The sequence below is a fragment of the Theropithecus gelada genome, chromosome 10, assembly GCF_003255815.1.
Source record: "Theropithecus gelada isolate Dixy chromosome 10, Tgel_1.0, whole genome shotgun sequence".
Lineage (NCBI taxonomy): Eukaryota > Metazoa > Chordata > Mammalia > Primates > Cercopithecidae > Theropithecus > Theropithecus gelada.
The window spans coordinates 96,503,721-96,521,544 of NC_037678.1; the positions used below are offsets into that span (position 1 = coordinate 96,503,721).

A 17,824-nucleotide genomic window follows, 5' to 3' on the forward strand; every position below is an offset into this window, starting at 1 on the left:
ACACCACGTCCCGCTCCTCATTCTGGAGTTTCTCCCAGCCCACAACTGTCATCCTGATGGAACTTTCTTCCCTGTGGGTGGCAGCATGGCGGCCCCCACAACTGTCCACGACCCTGGCACTTGTGAACGTGTTGGGTCACATGGCTGGGGAATGAAGGGTATGGAAGGAATGAAAGCTGCTAACTGCTGGCCTTGAGAAGGGGGTGATCCTGGACAAGCTGGGTGGGCCCAAAACAACCACAAGGGTCCTCATCAGAGAAAAAGGGAGGAGTCAGGGTCAGAGCCAGAAGACCTGGGACTCAATCACGGAAGAGGTGTGAGCCAAGGAACACAGGCGGCTGGAAAGGGCAGCCAGGCATTCTCCCTGAGAGCCTTCCTCCCGCCCTGATTCCAGCCTGGGGGCTGCAGATTCTGAATTTCTGACCTCCAGAACTGCAAGACGCTACATGTGTGCTGGTTTAAAGCACTGTTTGTGCTAACATGTTACAGCAGCAAGAGAGAATTAACACAACCCCTACATCCGGGTGACAGCCTCTCTCCTTTGTTCCCCTCATATCTCCTCTTGGTCTGAGGATAGACACGCCGCCTGTCCCCCTGGAAGGTGAAGGCAGCCAGCCACGCTGCCATCAACTCTTTGATCTCTCCAGCTGAGGACTACATGGTGGAATACACTTTTTGAAATTTTTGAGACAGGCTCTCGCTGTCACCCAGGCTGGAGCGCAGTGGCATGATCTTGGCTCACTGCAACCTCCGCCTCCTGGGCTCAAGCTTTCCTCCCACCTCAGCCTCCCGAGTAGCTGGGATTACAGGCGCCTGCCACCACACTCAGCTACTTTTTTTGTATTTTTAGTAGAGGTAGAGTTTTGCCATGTTGCCCAGGCTGATCTCGAGCTCCTGGTTTCAAGTAATCTGCCCGCCTCAGCCTCCCAAAGTGCTGGGATTACAGGCGTGAGCCACCATGCCCAGCCAGAATACACTTTAAAACAGTCTCTCAGCCAGGTGCAGTGGCTCACTCACACCTGTAATCCCAACACTTTGGGAGGCCAAGGTGGGCAGACTGACTGAACCCAGTAGTTCGAGACCAGACTGGGCAACATGGTGAAACACTCTCTTAAAAAAAATAAAACAGGCCGGGCGCGGTGGCTCAAGCCTGTAATCCCAGCACTTTGGGAGGCTGAGACGGGCGGATCACAAGGTCAGGAGATCGAGACCATCCTGGCTAACATGGTGAAACCCCGTCTCTACTAAAAATACAAAAAACTAGCCGGGCGAGGTGGCGGGCGCCTGTAGTCCCAGCTACTCGGGAGGCTGAGGCAGGAGAATGGCATAAACCCGGGAGGCAGAGCTTGCAGTGAGCTGAGATCCGGCCACTGCACTCCAGCCTGGGCGACAGAGCGAGACTCCGTCTCAAAAAAAAAAAAAAAAAAAAAAATAAAAAAAAAAAAAATAAATAAAACAACATTAGCCAGGTGTAGTGGTGAGTGCCTGTGGTCCCAGCTACTAGGGAGGCTGAGTTGGGAAGATCACTTGAACCCAGGAAGCAGAGGTTGCAGTAAGTGGAGATCACACCACTGCACTCCAGCTGGGTGACAGAGTGAGACCCTGTCTCAAAGCAAAATCAAAACCAAAACCAAAACCAAAACAAACCAGTCGTTCACTGTTAACACCAAGTTATTTCTGTTGCCCATTAAGCCATAGTGTCCTTGGTATATATCAAACTGGATTCTTGATATGTTCAGTGGCAAGCCCTGGTTCATTCAAAAAAGCAGAAATGCTGAGGTGCAGAAGAATCTATCTTCTCTCTTAACAGTTCTTTTTTTTTTTTTTTTTTTCTTTTGACATGGACTCTTGCTCTGTCGTCCAGACTGGACTACAGTGGTGCAATCTTGGCTCACTGCAAGCTCCGCCTCCCAGGTTCAAGCGCTTCTCCTGCCTCAGCCTCCCCAATAGCTGGGACTACAGGTGCAAGCCACCATGCCCAGTTAATTTTTGTATTTTCAGTAGAGATGGGTTTTCATCATGTTGGCCAGGCTGGTCAAAAACTCCTGACCTCAAGTGATCCTCCTGCCTCAGCCTCCCAAAATGCTGGGATTACAGGTGTGAACCGCCGTGCTCAGCCTCTCTTAACAGTTCTTACTGTCTTCATAACTTTAACAAGACAAGCTTTGATGAGCATAAATCATGTCTGACGTCCAGCTGCAGAGACAGTCTAAGTCCAAAAAAGACAGGATCTTCTAATTTAAAATGTTGCAGGTTGGGTGCAGTGACTCGCCTGTAATCCCAACACTATGGAAGGCTGAGGCAGGAGGATCGCTTTAGGCCAGGAGTCTGAGACTAGCCTAGGCAACATAGCAATACCCCATTTCTACTAAAAACAAAAAAAAAAGTAGCGGGTGTGGTGTGGCATTCCCGTAGTCCCAGCTACTTGAGAGGCTAAGGCAGAAGGATCCCTTGAGCAAAGGAGTTCAAGGCTGCAGGGAGCTATGATCATGCTACTGCACTCCAGGTTGGGTGACTAAGTGAGAGCCTATCTCAAAAAAAAGAAAAAAAAAAAAGTTGCTGACAGGGCATCTGCTGGGGGCTCCAGGTGCTGAGCCTCCCCTACCAGAAGGGGCTCTCCCGGCAGCTCCATCAGGGGCTTTGTCAGGACCCAGGAAACCTTCACAGCACAGCCAAAGCAGGCGCTGGTCTTGCTCCGAGCCTCTTCAAGTGAGGCCTGCCCATGGGATACTGCCAGCAAGCAGTGGAAATGTGCTCAGATGCTCTTGCAAAAGAAATCTCACCTCTGTAGTCAAAGGTGACCACATGGTAACCAAGGGAACTCAGCACCTGTAAAGTGAAAAACAAACATCTTTGGCAACAAATCCAAGTGTCTGTGTTGAGGGCAGCTTGCCGCTTATTAAACTCATCCGACTTTCCCTCCCGTGCCTTGTGCGTAGTGGCAGCTTCACAAAGACTGTGACATGCTGCCTGACTCCTGGCTGGGTTTTATGAAACCCAGATGCCAACTGCCGCTTCTGGACCTGCTGACATCCCTGCCTGGGAGCACAGGAAGGCTCTCCCTTCTTGCTGCTTAGACGCTAGGGAAGCATCCCCCTTCCTCCTGCTTAGACTTAGAGGGCCAGGCGCAGACTCCCGCAGGTCCCAGGTCCCAGGCCCCAGCTCCACGCGTGCTGCAGGGCAGCCTCTGGGGCGGCCTCCTCTGGGGACAGCTCTCGGTGCTGCAGTGTGATGGCGGACCCCCAGGAGGAGGGCTATACTGTGTAGAGACCCCATCTCAGGACCCTTGCTGCAACCCAGTATTTCTTGGATTTTAAGCTCTTGTCAATTTTTTTCTGTTACTTTTTTTTCAATCCCTACAGACTAGCTGACCTCTCTGATTTAGATCACACCTCAACGCTCCTGTGCCCTTGCTGGGGTGTGCCCAGAGCAACATGGGAGGCTGCCGCACCATCTCGTCACCCAGAATCACAGCTCCCCTCTTTAGGGAGGGAGTCGGGTGCTTCCCCAGGGCAGCCGGCACTTCCCTGCCAGCTCCTAGCCACCACAGAGTCTATACCCAGAGCCAACCTGCTCCAGCCCTGTTGACCTCAGCAGGGTGAATCATTTCTTTTAACAGAAACCTAAAGAAAGAACCAATCACTTCTCAAACTCTCCCCACCTTTCCTGACTTAATGCAATTTACTCCAGGGGTAAAATCCTCCAATAGCTCAGAGCTGGGTGTGCCCCTACCTCTGTCTGTGCCCCTGCCTCTGTCTGTATCCCCTTCTGTCCTGTGGGCCAGTGCAGATGGCCCTCTGAGGGGAGGAGAGTGAGGCTGTTCCAACAGTAGCTCTTCGGCTCCAAGACCCAGACAACCAGATGAAGAACAAAATCAAGCAGCCAAGCACAAGTAAAGGTCTGCACGCCCTGCCCTAGACACCCCCTGGACGTGGGGAGATCTGCAGGTGCTCCCACTGTGTGCCTGGAAGCTGATTCAAATCCCGCCTGCACCCTCTGCTGGGGTGAGCCTGCGATCTGGCAGTCAGTGTAGCACCTGGGGCACCTGCTTTCTCTTTTCTTTTTTTATTTTTTTTGAGACGGAGTCTCGCTCTGTCACCCAGGCTGGAGTGCGGTGGTGCCATCTTGGCTCACTGCAACCTCCGCCTCCCTGGTTCAAGCAATTCTCTGCCTCAACCTCCTGAATAGCTGGGATTACAGGCGCCTGCCACCACACCTGGCTAATTTTTTTTGTATTTTTAGTAGAGATTGGGTTTCACCATCTTGGCCAGGCTGGTCTTGAACTCCTGACCTTGTGATCCGCCCACCTTGGCTTCCCAAAGTGCTGGGATTACAGACATGAGCCACTGCGCCCGGCCCTCTCTTTTCATTTTATACACAAGTAATGTAACATTGAAAAACAATTTCCAATGCCATTTATGTAGTCTGCCAATATCTGCACTTGGTCTACCAAGCCCATACATTCTGATTTTGGGGCCCAAGCCTAGAGGCAGTGTGATGGGCAGTCACAGCAGAGGCAGCTAAGGCCCTACCTTCCAGCACACCCATCCAAAGGCAGTGTTAAAAAGGCCAACAAAAGGTCAGACATGGTGGCTCACACCTGTCATCCCAATACTTCCGGAGGCCAAGGTGGGAGGCCCAGGAGTTCGAGACCAGCCTGGGCAACATAGGGAGACCTCATTTCTATAAAAAAAAACAACAAAAATTAGCTGGGTGTAGTGGCGGCATGCACCTGCAGTTTTAGGAGGCTGAAGTGGGAGGATAGTTTGAGCCCAGGAGGTCGAGGCTGCAGTGATCTGTGACCGCACCACTGCACTCCAGCCTGGGCAACAGAGCAAGAGGACCCTGTCTCACACACAGAAACAGCACAGCAATAGTTAACTCTCAAGCTGTGAGTCTGGTGACTCCCTTCACTTCCTGCCCTGGAAAGAATAGCCCAGGGAACAGGTGTGGATGCCACCTGCACTCACCTTGTAAAGCTCCACGCGGTGGTCACCTCCTCTGGAGAAGGAAACAGGACATGGTGTGAGCACATCTTCTCAGAGTCAGGCCCCAGGTCAACTTGTCCTCCGTACCCCAAACCAGGGAAAGGCCAATGAAAGAGGGCAACCTCCTCCTTGGGGCCCCCTAAGTGGCCCCACACTCGCCTCTGGCAGTGCTCTGCCAAGGGGGAGATAGTTTTAGCACTCTGGGGAGATTTCTTAACGACTGCTTTTATTTTTCAGTAGGTAATGCACACCTATAGTCCCAAACTAGAAAGACACTAAAGGAAACACAGCAAGCCCTCATCCACCACACCCCAGCCCCTCCCAGCTTCCCCGTGTCAGGGACACCCTGTGTGGACAGAGGCTGTGCTCCAACAGGGCCTGTGTGGACACCTTCTGCCCTCACTTCTTGCTCCACACGTCTCAGCTGACCTTCAGAACTCTGCTTAGCTGCACTGCCCTGGCCTCTCGTGGTCATCTCGGCTGTTTCCCACCTGGCACTAACTTCTATTTGCTGCCGCGGCCACCCTGCCTTATAGCCCTTCACGTGTGTGTGTTCCACGCATGGGATATGCTCCTAGAATCTCCTCAGGGACACCCTGAGGTGCAGGAATGGCTGCCTCCTGGCCCTCACAGTCAACTACAGCTTCACCGTGCATGTCGCTACGGAGACTAAGTGGGCTCGGCAAACACACCCCCATTTGTACTTCCTTGTCTGAGGCCTGTCTAGGCTCCCTTCCCACTGTTAACCTGGACGGACCCCACAGCAGGGACATGGGCCACCTGGGAGGAGGGTGGGTCCACACTCTCCACACTCCGTAGCTGTGCTCCTCCTTCCTCAGGAGCGGTTTCACCATTTCAGGTATGGGGGCAGGAGTGTTGCTGGTGGGAGACCAGGATGAGATGAAGGAGGAAGCCAATAAAGTGCAGAAACAAAAATGTAAAGGGTCAGGCCGGTGGCTCATGCCTGGAATCCCAGCACTTTGGGAGGCCGAGGTGGGCGGATCACTTAAGCTCAGGAGTTTGAGACCAGCCTGGTCAAACGGTAAAACCTGTCTCTATTAAAAATACAAAAATTAGCTGGGCGTGGTGGTGGGTGCCTGTAATCCCAGCTACTCGGGAGGCTGAGGCAGAAGAGCCACTTGAACCCGGGAGGCTGACGTTTCAGTGAGCCAGGACTGCGCCACTGCACTCCAGCCTGGGCAACAGAGTGAGACTCTGTCTCAAAAATTAAAATAAAAAATAAAGGAAGGAGTTTCAAGACAAGGAGGAAACACTGCAAAGTATTTTCAGTGATCACTGTAAGAGTTCATAGTGGCTCTTTTCTAAGTTTATAAAATTTCCTACATTAAGCAAAAAAGTAACAGTTGCTGGGAATCCATGGGGTGTGGACCTCAGGGAGATCCGCGTGGTGGATCCCACAGACCAGCGAAACTCCACTGGGATGCACAGGACAAAGAAAGCAGGCAACACGGGGGTGGCGAGGCCTGCAGCCAGGCACTCTCTGCAGGAGTGGGAGAGGGCAGCAAACCTTGAAAGTCACAGCATCACTTTCTAACCTGAAGTTACAAGCAGGTTCTTTTTTTTTTAACCATGTGATGGGCACTGCAGAACTGAACCTTATTCACAGCCAACCACAGTTCTCTCATTTATTTATTTATTTATTTATTTATTTATTTATTTATTTTTTTTTGAGACAGAGTCTCGCGCTGTGTCACCCAGGCTGGAGTGCAGTGGCGCGATCTCGGCTCACTGCAAGCTCCGCCTCTCAGGTTCACGCCATTCTCCTGCCTCAGCCTCCGAGTAGCTGGGACTACAGGCGCCCGCCACCGCGCCCGGCTAGTTTTTTGTATTTTTAGTAGAGACGGGGTTTCACCATGTTAGCCAGGATGGTCTCGATCTCCTGACCTCGTGATCCACCCGCCTCGGCCTCCCAAAGTGCTGGGATTACAGGCTTGAGCCACCGCGCCCGGCCAGTTCTCTCATTTATAAAAAGATGCTGCAGGAGCTGTTTGTAGCCGCTTGCTCTTTGAAAAGCAGAAGAGAAACCCGCTGCAGCTTGTCCCAGACAAAGAAGAAAGGAAACTGTGCAGCACATGCGTGATTCAGTAGCTAGACACGCCGTCCCTGGCACAGAAACCGCCTTATGGACCATGCCGCTGGGCTCTTTCAGCAATGCCCTCTGCAGGGCTCCACCATGCAGACACCCACCTAGGCCTGCTTTCGCCTCCAGAAGGGCCCAGCACGGCTCTCCTTGCTGGCTCTGCCTATAAAATGTTTGCCCCTAGCCCTGACACACCCTGGTGCCACAGTGGACCTCGGCCCTGGCCCTGCAGCAGCCCTGTCTCCATGCTGGGTCTGCCTCTGCGCTGGCTCCTGGCTGCCTCTCTCACACACGAAGACCTTGGTGGTTTTCAAACAATGCTTTGTTCAGAAAATGTATCCCCCCCACACCCACCCTGGGCTCTCCCACAGAGGCTCTTCTGAACAGCAGTCACATGGTGTGGAAGGAGCACCCTTTAAGGCAGGGAGGCCAACTCCAGGGCAGCCAGTGGAAAGGACAAGCCATTAGGCCCACTCAGGAAAAGCATCTGAGATAGCACTGGGCAGAGCTGATCAAACAAAGCGCATGTACTTCACCAACAGCCCGTTAGTGAGCGGAGAGCCCACACTGTAGGGTGCCCTGCAAGGACCCCAGCCCCTGGTACATTCAGCCTGTCCCTTCTGCCCCTTCTCAGCACTCGCCACTTTTTTCCAGGAAGTATGCCTCCTCCTCCAGGGCTGCCCTGGCTCTGGCTTCACCTGTCTGCCACCTGGAGCTATCTTACAGGTAACAAAGATCTGCCTGCCACTTCAGGCTGCATGACAGATATGGGGAAAACCAGCTGCCAGTGAGCTGGAGCCACCCATTCCCAAGGGCATGAGGCTGCCACAGTCAAGTGCCACCATGACCCCTTCTCAGAGGGACCCCAAAGCCATCGCTCTCCAAGAACCCTGCTCCCCAAATCACATAACAGCAGATGCTGTGCCCTTTGAGATTACAACAGGGAGAAAAAAACATGCCCTCTGGCCCGGGAGCTCAACCCCTGACCGAGACTCAGCCTCCTCCATCCCAACCCAGGCTGGAGTTCCAGATAGCAGACGGTCTGCACACAGCTTCCCACACTTGGTCCCTGCGGAACACAGCCCTGCTGGCCTCAAGCTGTGGGAACCCTGCTTCATGTAACGTTCACCTAAACTCGGCCTTCCCTCAACCCCTTAAGAACTCTGCCTTTCCCTTTGTTCTTGGGAGGTTCTCCCTCATTGCAGTGGATCAGTACTCCTGATTTTGTGGGGTCGCAGGTTAGCTCCTGCTGGTTTCCAGCAGACTGGGCCAGGACATTCCCACCCCAAAAAGGAGCCGTGCTCCATAGCAAAGATGGGCTCCCCTCCCTCACCTGGTACCTGCGTTCCCATGCAGGTACAGAATGATAGCGTGGCTGGAAGCCAAGGCATCCTCATACCACATCTGGTCTTTGCCTTGGGCGTTCTTCCACCAGACTGCGGGGACGGTATGCCTGGAGACAGAAGCAGAGGGGAGCGCAGGATCAGATGCTCCTTCCGTCCTCATCCAGGCGACTGCATGTGGTGTTACTTAATCAGCTCAAGTCCAGACAGCAGGGAGCTGCAGACCCCATCTAACTACTGGGGAACAGATGGGGGTGGGTGGTAGAAAACTAACCCCATCACTAGAATCAATAACCACGGAACTGCAGGCTGTGTGGATGGTGCTGACAGCTTCAGCAGGAGTGTTCCCTGACTGGCAGGCCAGCCTCCTCTGGGCCACAAAGGCTTGCAATGTGACAAGTTACCACCGACGCCTAGCAGAGAAGCAGCACTTAGTTCATCCTAAGTAATAACATTTTCCTCATATGTGCCCCACATCCCACTTAACCCCATGCTTCAATCGTCCACAGTTTAACTCACAATGGATTTTAAACAGTACATGCTGTCACATTTGCTAATTCAGCAACACCAATGTTTGTGAGCTTGACTAGAAACCAGGCCATCGCTGACGCCATTTCTAACGTCGAGTATGCACCAACTTCCCGGCCTGCTCATGGTCCACGCCTGGCTGGGCACTCTGAAGCTGCTGGTCTAACTAGCCAAACCCTCCTTCCGAGAGATACTAAGGTTAATTTTAACTCAGGCCAAATCGAATATTGTTAATCATTGGGGAGGGTCGAAATTAATCACTTTTCTGTAAAGCTTCTTCAAATTCATTCTGGATACCAGTGACAAGAATCTTTAAAAAAAATTTAATGGCCAACTTCTTTTCTAGATTTTAAGCTTCAGCATCTCATCTAACTTCTGTCTCTGATCTGTTCAAGAGGATCACATTTTGGGGTGGATCTAGTCACTATGATCATCACTCCCATACGGTTATAAACTTGAGGGACAGGACGGCACATTTTGAAGGTGCTGGGAGCAGATGTGCTTCCAGTAGCCAGCCCACCCCAAACCTGGGTTCCTGACAAAGAGCCAGGGAACTCCTAGCCAGCAGAGAAACCCATTCCTGGGCCTCTTCTCTCAGCAGACAGGCGATGGCCAGGCATGGCCAGGTATGGCCCCCAGGCTTCACGCTAGGCCTTGAGGCCCTCCTTTCAGGAAGCTGGTGGGAGGGTTTGATGAAGTGATGGTGGGGGCAGTTGGTGAGCTGGGCCCGCTGCTACCTGAGGGCCCACTGTCATTGTGACTGCCTAGGGCATGAGAGTAGGCAGCAGCCACACCCACCAACACACAGCAACACACAGCGTGGCACCGCCTTGAGACTTGCCACTAGCATCACTAAACAAAACCTTTTCTGGTAACTGATAATATATGCAGATGTTGTTAGTACTTCCAGCCTACGTCTTACCACCATAAACACCCTCCTGCAATAGGACAGACTCATATTAACCAAGAAGAGGGCTGACCAAGTCCCACTCAGCAGCTCTGTGCAAAACAGGTCACGCTTCAGACAGAAACCCAGAGTCCCACAGTCACACGTTGGTCAGTAAATGCTAGATTAAATCAAATCAGGAAGTGACAAAAGACTTTAATCCTAGCACCAACTACTAAAAACAAAAATCTCTCTTCTTGTTTTATGTTCTTTACCAAGGACCACTGTTAGAAACGCCTGAATGTTCTCTCATCCACACTGGGAAGCTACTCACAGCATTTCATTTAGAAGCTTCTCACATACACAGTGGTTTTCTGAGACAGCGGAAAGGGACGTTATGGCTACTGAAAAATAAATTCAGCTAGATAAAGGGGCTGTGATTCAGGATCACTTCTCAGAGAAAAAGGGAAATGCCACAGTGAGGTTGGTTGATTTTAATTCAGTTGTTCAGAAGCACCATTTATGTACAGAAGAAAACATTAAAATGTATTCCAAGGAGACACAGAGAAGTCACGAGGCTTATGTCCAACGTAAATTTATGGCTTAAAAAAGTAAATACTTAGAAGACAGCCAACACCATCACCGAAGCTATATGTGAAAAGAAATCAAGCTGTTTTCACTTCTTGGAAAAGATATATATATTTTGGAGACAGAGTCTCCCTCTGTTGCCCAGGCTGGAGTGCAGTGGCACAATCTCGGCTCACTGCAGCCTCTGCCTCCTGCGTTCAAGCAATTCTCTTGCCTCAAACTCCCGGGTAGCTGGGACTAGAGGTGCGTGCCACCACGCCCGGCTAATTTTTGTACTTTTTTTCAGCAGAGACGGGGTTTCACCATGTTGTTTAGGCTAGTCTCGAACTCCTGATCTCAAGTGATCCCCCTGTCTCGGCCTGCCAAAGCGCTGGGATTACAGGCGTGAGCTACTGCGCTTGGATGGAAGATATATTCAAAAGAGTGTTTGCGATTCTTCCCTTATATTGTTTTTTTTTTTTTTTTTTTTTTTTTTTAGACAGAGTCTTGCTCTGTCACCCAGGCTGGAGTGCAGTGGTGTGAATTCAGCTCACTGCAACTTCTTCCTCCTGGGCTCAAGTGATTCTCCTGCCTCAGCCTCCCAAGTAGCTGGGATTACAGGCGTGTACCACCATGTCTGGCTAATTTTTGTATTTTTAGTAGAGATAGGTTCACCATGTTGCCCAGGCTAGTCTCAAACTCCTGGACTCAAGTGATCCACCCGCCTCGGCCTCCCAAAGTGCTGAGATTACAAGTGTGAGCCACTGTGCCAGCCACTTACATCCTGTTTCTAGCTTCTTTGTTTGTTTTTCCTAGAAACAAGGTTCTCTAAAAATAATAATCTCTTCACAAAGCCTTTGCTGGGAATAGAGTTTAAAGTCACTGAATCCCTCAACACTAGGATCAAATGTACTGAGATCTTTCCTTTAGGAAAGGAAGAGGTGAAGATAAAAATGAACAACATTTCAGTGGCCAGTGTCAAAGACAGCACCAGCTCAGCCATGTAGGGCCTTTTCCTGCTGCTGGAAGGGCTACAGAGCTTACCAGCACTTACCAGACTCCAACGGTCACATCTTCCTCTGGCTGCAGGTAGTAGTTACATGTGTGATTCAAACCTTGATCCTGTGGTTTTTTCAAATCAATGAAATAGGGAACCCTTACTGTAGGAAATAAAGAGATGGAAATTAGGATTACTGGTGGATTAATACACACACGTACACACAGACATGCATACAAACATGCACACTCACACACATGCACACATATGCATCCACACGTACACACACACACATGCACACCCACATGCACACACTGCAGAAGCTCTCAGAAAGCAACAAGTCCTTTTCCTGTGCAATCTTACAATGGTGCCAGACCTGCAGGCCCAGCCTCAGGCAGGGTATGGGCTGAGGCCAGCATGGGCAGGGACAGATACTGCAGTGAGGGCGAGGTCTGTGTAGAGACTGGAACGCTAAGGTCTAAGGTCACTCAAGGTGTGAGAAGATGCAAGTAAGGGAAGGAAAGATCCCCAACAGGTCTTAAGGATGGGCCAGCCAGGAGGGAGGCTAGGGAGGCTGAGCCTGCGAATAACTCAGGTGCCTAGTGGAGTGGGACATACACAGCAGGAAAGGGGATGGCGCTAAAGGATCTGATGAGCAACTGAACGTAGGGTGGCAAACAAGGTAAAGGGGATTCCAAAGTTTCTAGGACTGTTGCCTAACACAGAAAAGACAGCAGAAGGTGAGGTGTGGGGGCAGCAAGAGGGATGAATCCACAGGACCCATGCAGAGCAGAGTGAAGTCAGTGCAACGGCCCAGCAGAAGTCCTACATTGACCAGGTCATCTGCCAGCAGGACAGCAAGTGAATTAACCAGCACTCCACACTGTGGAAGACCATGAGGCCCTTAGACCTGGAGGAACCTCCAGGACCTGCGGGCAGAGAGGAGCAAGGTGACTGTGGGTGCGGGTGCGGTAGCCCCACTTTGCGATTGTAAAAACATGCCAATGAAACACAACCCCCACATGTGGCTGGGAGGAAATACAGAAAGACAGAAGCCAGGCCGCTCATATAGCTTCAAAGTGTGTGTGTGGGGAGAACGGGGGCAATTTTTTCCTTATATACCATTATAGTCTTATTGCTTTTGGTGAACACAACTTTAAAATAAGTTTAACTGAAAAATAAAAAATTTGAAATAAACCCATGAACCCTGAGGTGGGATTTTTCTGCTTTATAAAATGGCAACTCCCAAAAGAGGCAGTGACAGAGAGCAGTGCGGGCCTGGCTTCCCTCTGGCGGGTCCTGCCCCTGGGGAAGCTCTGCTGCTGACAGCTGTCTCTGGTGAAGACAGGGGTTGCATGACTCCCACGTCCGCGTGGCACACTGCACATCTAGCCTCACTTCCTCAAATGTCACCAGGCTGGACTCACGAGGACATGGGGACATACACACTCCTTCCCAGAAACTCCCTGAGCGTCTGTCCCAGACCACGTGGGGAGACAGTTCCCCTGACCAGGGCTGCTGTTCATACCCCACCTTCTTAATCCATCTCTTCCCCAGGAAGCAGATACATCTTCAAAACTTTAATAAGAAGTTTCTCTCAAAATAAAAAATGGCAAAGGAGGTGATCCACATCCCCATTAGCTCCAGCTGAGCCAGGCCACACAGTCTCTGAGGCAAGTCACCATCATCACCATCTGACGGCTCCTATTAGATTGCTGGCTCACATGATAGAGCTGGATTTTTTGATACCAGCCTGGGCAACATGGCAAAACCTCATCTCTACAAAAAATGTAAGAATTACCCAGGCAAGGTGACATGCACCTGTGATCCCAGCCACTTGGGAGGCTGAGGAGGGAGAATCACTTGAGCTCAGCAGGTCAAGGCTGCAGTAAGCCAAGATTGTACCACTGCATTCCAGCCTGAGTGACAGAGAGACCCTGTTTCAAAAAAAAAAAAAAAAAAAAAAAAGAATTGGCTTTGAACCCAGCAGCCCGGCTGCACAGCCCTGCCTCCTGGCTGGCTGGACAGGAAGTCAGGGAGGTAATAAGCCTGGCCCCTGAGAGGCCTGGAAGCTCCACCTGCCCTGTTATGGGCTGAGTTGTGCTCCCCAAGAAAGACTATGTTCAAGGCCTCACCCCCAGTACCTAAGAGTGTGACCTTACTTGGAAACAGGGTCTTTATGGAGGTAATCAAGCTCAAATGAGGTCACTGGGTGGATACTAACCCAAATGACTGGTGTCCTTATAAAATGGGGACATTTAGACACAGAGACAGAGGGAAGATCATGAAAAGACAACCAAGAAGATGGAGAAGATGGAAGCAGAGATTTGAGGGAAGCTTCTCCAAGCTGGGAATGCTGCCAGACAGACAGGCAAGAAGGGTCCACCTCAGCGTCTCAGGAGGAGCGGGGCCCGCCCACACCTCAACCTCGGACTCTCAGCCTCCATGACCATGAGAGGATACATTTGTTTTAAGCCACCCAGTTTGCAGGTTTGTTAGAGTGGTCCCAAAAAATAAATGCAGTCAGCCGGGCGTGGTGACTCACACCTATAACCCTAGCACTTTGTGAGGCCGAGGTGGATGGATCACCTGAGGTCAGGAGTTCGAGACCAGCCTGGCCAACATGGTAAAACCCCGTCTCTACTAAAAATATAAAAATTAGCCGGGCGTGGTGGTGTGCACCTGTAATCCCAGCTACTTGGGAGCCTGAAGCAGGAGAATGGCTTGAACCCCGGAGGTGGAGGTTGCAGTGAGCTGAGACCATGCCACTTCACTCCAGCCTAGGTGAAAGAGTGAGACTCTGTCAAAAAGAAAAGAAAACAAAAGAAAAGAAAAGAAAACAAAAGAAAGAGGGGGAGGGGAGGAAGGAAAGGAAAGAAGGGAGGAAGGGAGAAAGGGAAGAAAGAGAAGAGAGAAAGAGAAGAGAGAGGAAGGAAGGAGGGAGAGACGGAGGGAGGTAGGGAAAGAAAGGCAGGCTCTTCTGCAACAGGAAACAATTGGAGAAACTGGTTATTTTACCAAGGCTTTGACTGGAATGGCCTGCTTTCCTTTAAGGATTCAAAGGACTTATAGAGACAATAAAAGCCCCGTGGGTAAAACTGGCCTCATACCTTGTCTATACAGTCCCCATACAGGGTTCCTGACCTGTGGTAAAGAATGTCACTTTCTAATAGGCCCAGGAGCCCCAAGTTATTTTAGGACCTCAAGAAGAGAGGAATTTACCAAACTCATAGGTATTTGAGGATACGAACCCATGACTGGACTCAGTTTTTAAAAAGTCTTATCGGAGATTCCTTATGGAACAGAGTTCTATCAAAGCCAATTTAAGAAGCCTATGTAAAAAATTATTACTTGTGTTGCAATTTATGTAAATAATCAGGCCAAGTATAATAAGACTAATGTTTATTTTGCAAACAAATCAGTCTTATAATGATTTGTTTTTTAATAAAAATGGGGACTGGAGAGAGAAAACTTGTGCTTCGAAAAAATATATATATAGTATACCTGTTGTTAGATGTTCTTGCATTTTTCCTGCAGTTTGGAAGGACTAAATCTTAAATTCTTTGTGGGCTACAAGTCACCAAACTAATGCATTCAAATCTTTACTTTTAAAACTGGGAATTGCACTCTTTACCCTATTCCTCATTATTAACCTTATAGTTCACTGTTCCCTTAAATGCAGTGCTAAAACTATAGATGACAATAGTAATGCCTTTGCCATGCAAGCCTTGGATCTCCAGCCATGCCTGTGTGAGTATGCTCAGAGCTGCAAAGTGGTTCCATTCCTTTCACCTTGGGATAAACACCTACCCCCACTACACTCCTGGCCAGCAGGAAGAAGTTAGAGCTGTCTTTGCCCTTTCTCCATCTTCATTAGCTAACACCTGAAAATTAAGGTGTTATGAAACCCAAAGGAGTATGAGACGCGGTGGCGCATGCCTACAATCCCAGCACTTTGGGAGGCCGAGGCGGGTGGATCACGAGGTCAGGAGTTCGAGACTAGCTTGGCCAGCATAGAGAAACCTTGTCTCTACTAAAACTACAAAAATTAGCCAGGCGTGGTGGTGCGCGCCTATAGTCCCAGCTACTTGGGAGCCTGAGGCAAGAGATTGCTTGAACCTGAGAGGCAAAGATTGCAGTGAGCTGAGATCGTGCCACTGCACTCCAGTCTGGGTGACAGAACAAGGCTCTGTCTCAAAAAACAAACAAACAAAAAACCAAAAACAAAAAACGAGAGGGAGGGACTGAAACTACCATTCCAGAACTGTAACTGAGACAGTGAAAGAGGTCTGACCTGACTGACTCCATCTTGGTTCTAACCTCCACGCTGTCCTTGTTTACTCCTGGCCATAGGCTAAACTAACTTTGGGAGGAGCTTAGTTTATAGTTTAAAGCAAAGATGATACTCTTTCTGGAAACAAACCTCCTTCTTGCCTGGGGACTAGACTGCCTTTTTAGGACTAACATTTTGGCTACAAGATTGGAAATTGTTGTGGTTTAGGAGTCATGCAGCTGGAGGCTACAAGACTCTGACCCCTCCCCAAATTGCTCCTGGTGATAAAATCACTATTGTAAAACCTAAGACCAGTGCTTGAGATATTTTGCAGACCCTGAACTTGATGGATCAGGTGGCACCATCCAGATGATAAACTAGCTCATCTGATCCTGTGGCCCCCACAACACAGGAACTGACTCAGCGCAAGAAGACAGCTTTGACTCCCTATGATTTCATCTCTGAGCTGACCATCAGCACTTCCAGCTCACCGGCTTCCCCACATCCACCAAGTTGTCCTTAAAAACTCTGATCCCTGAATGCTACGGGAAAGTGATTTGAGTAATAATAAAACTCCAATCTCTTGGGAAAAAAAAAAAAAAAAACACGGCCATACAAGTATTTAGATTTTATCCTGGCAAGGGGTCTCAGAGAAGGCTCCCGACCAGAGGGAGTGCCTGGAAAGCAAGTCCACTTCAGGCTCTGGAGTGGGAAAATGAGTCCACTTCAGACTCTAGGGCCCACTCCTGCCGCCTCATCCTGGGAATTCACCACACACTTCGGGAGCCTGAGAGCTGCAGCCCAGGGTGCAAGTCTCTCATCTGACAGCCGGGAGGGGGGGTGGCCTCCCCAGTACAACTCTGAATATCCACGCCTGGGGCCCACTGCCCATCCCACATCTAGACCCACTCAGCCAAATCCTGCCTCTGATGCTGGAACCAGCCCTGATTCTGCCAGATGGGGAGCGGGCACCATTGAGGGCCGAGGACACTGGGCTTCCACCGGCTCCACTTCAGGCCTCACTCAGTTCTGTGTCTGGAGAAGGATGCCAAGCTCTTGGGACACAAACTGTCCAAGAGTTCTGAGAGCATTCCCCGGCCACTGAAAAGTATTTTACAAGGATTAGCAGCTAATCCAGAAAGCTTCCAAGCCCAAGAAATCTAAGAACTAGGAAGCCAAATTCTACTCCAGGACGGCCTCATTCCAGGAAGCTGGTCTTCCAGTTCACTTTTACTCGGTTTAGAAACAACCATGAGGCCGGGTGTGGTGGCTTATGCCTGTAATCCCAGCACTTTGGGAGGCCGAGGTGGGCGGATCACCTGAGGTCAGGAGTTCGAGACCAGCCTGACCAACATGGAGAGACCCCATCTCTACTAAAAATACAAAATTAGCCGGGCATGATGGCGCATGCCTGTAATTCCAGCTACTCGGGAAGGCTGAGGCAGGAGAATCGCTTGAACCCAGAAGGCGGAGGTTGCAGTGAGCTGAGATTGTGCCACTGCACTCTAGCCTGGGCAACTAAGAGCGAAACTCTGTCTCAAAAAAAAAAAAAAAAAAAAAAAGAGAAAAAAGAAACAACCATGAAAAGGAGGCACAGTGACTGCTCTGAAGTCCCCCAGATACTGCCTGGCACCTTCTCTTCCGCAGCAGCACCTCCAAGCAGCGTCATGTGGCATGGGAGGCATGGAGCTTGGCTGGTCCCAGGGATCACACAGCCCCAGAGCGGGTGGCTATAGGAACCACCTGGCCAGTATTACTCTAAATGAGCAGAAATGCTTCAAAGTGAGATGGGTGGTGAGATGGGTTGGTGTGTGTAGGGTCACAGGATCCACCCAGGGCCAGAAGCACTACTGGCTCACTCCTGCAGACCAGTGCCAGGCGAGTGCCAGGACCCTCTGGCCTCCTGCGTGGTCAGATCACCCATGGACATCGACTCTTTGTGGCCCCCGTGACTCTGGCATGCTGGCTGGAGTCCACCCTGCCCAGGCCCCTGCTTCATCCACAGGCCTGGAGTGGGGACAGAATGCTCAGCCCCGTGGCAGCCCCACAGGAGTGGCCCGGGCAGTGTGCCGCCACTGAGGTCCAGCTCTCCCATGGCTCCCTCTCACAGGCTCTTCTGAACTGGGAGCTCCTCACAGGAG

At 50.6% G+C, this 17,824-nt stretch overlaps 1 protein-coding gene across 3 annotated transcripts in view; it reads right to left on the minus strand.

The window, feature by feature from the left end:
• ABHD12 (abhydrolase domain containing 12) overlaps positions 1 to 17,824 on the minus strand; it is an 82,570-nt gene that overhangs the window by 15,783 nt on the left and 48,963 nt on the right. For all 3 annotated transcript variants that reach the window (XM_025398173.1, XM_025398175.1, XM_025398172.1), the window contains exons 3-6: positions 11,468 to 11,573; positions 8,423 to 8,542; positions 4,971 to 5,001; positions 2,784 to 2,829 (exon numbers count right to left, since the gene is read on the minus strand). In XM_025398173.1, coding sequence (XP_025253958.1) covers positions 2,784 to 2,829; positions 4,971 to 5,001; positions 8,423 to 8,542; positions 11,468 to 11,573 — 303 coding nt within the window. The remainder of the gene's footprint in view (positions 1 to 2,783; positions 2,830 to 4,970; positions 5,002 to 8,422; positions 8,543 to 11,467; positions 11,574 to 17,824) is intronic.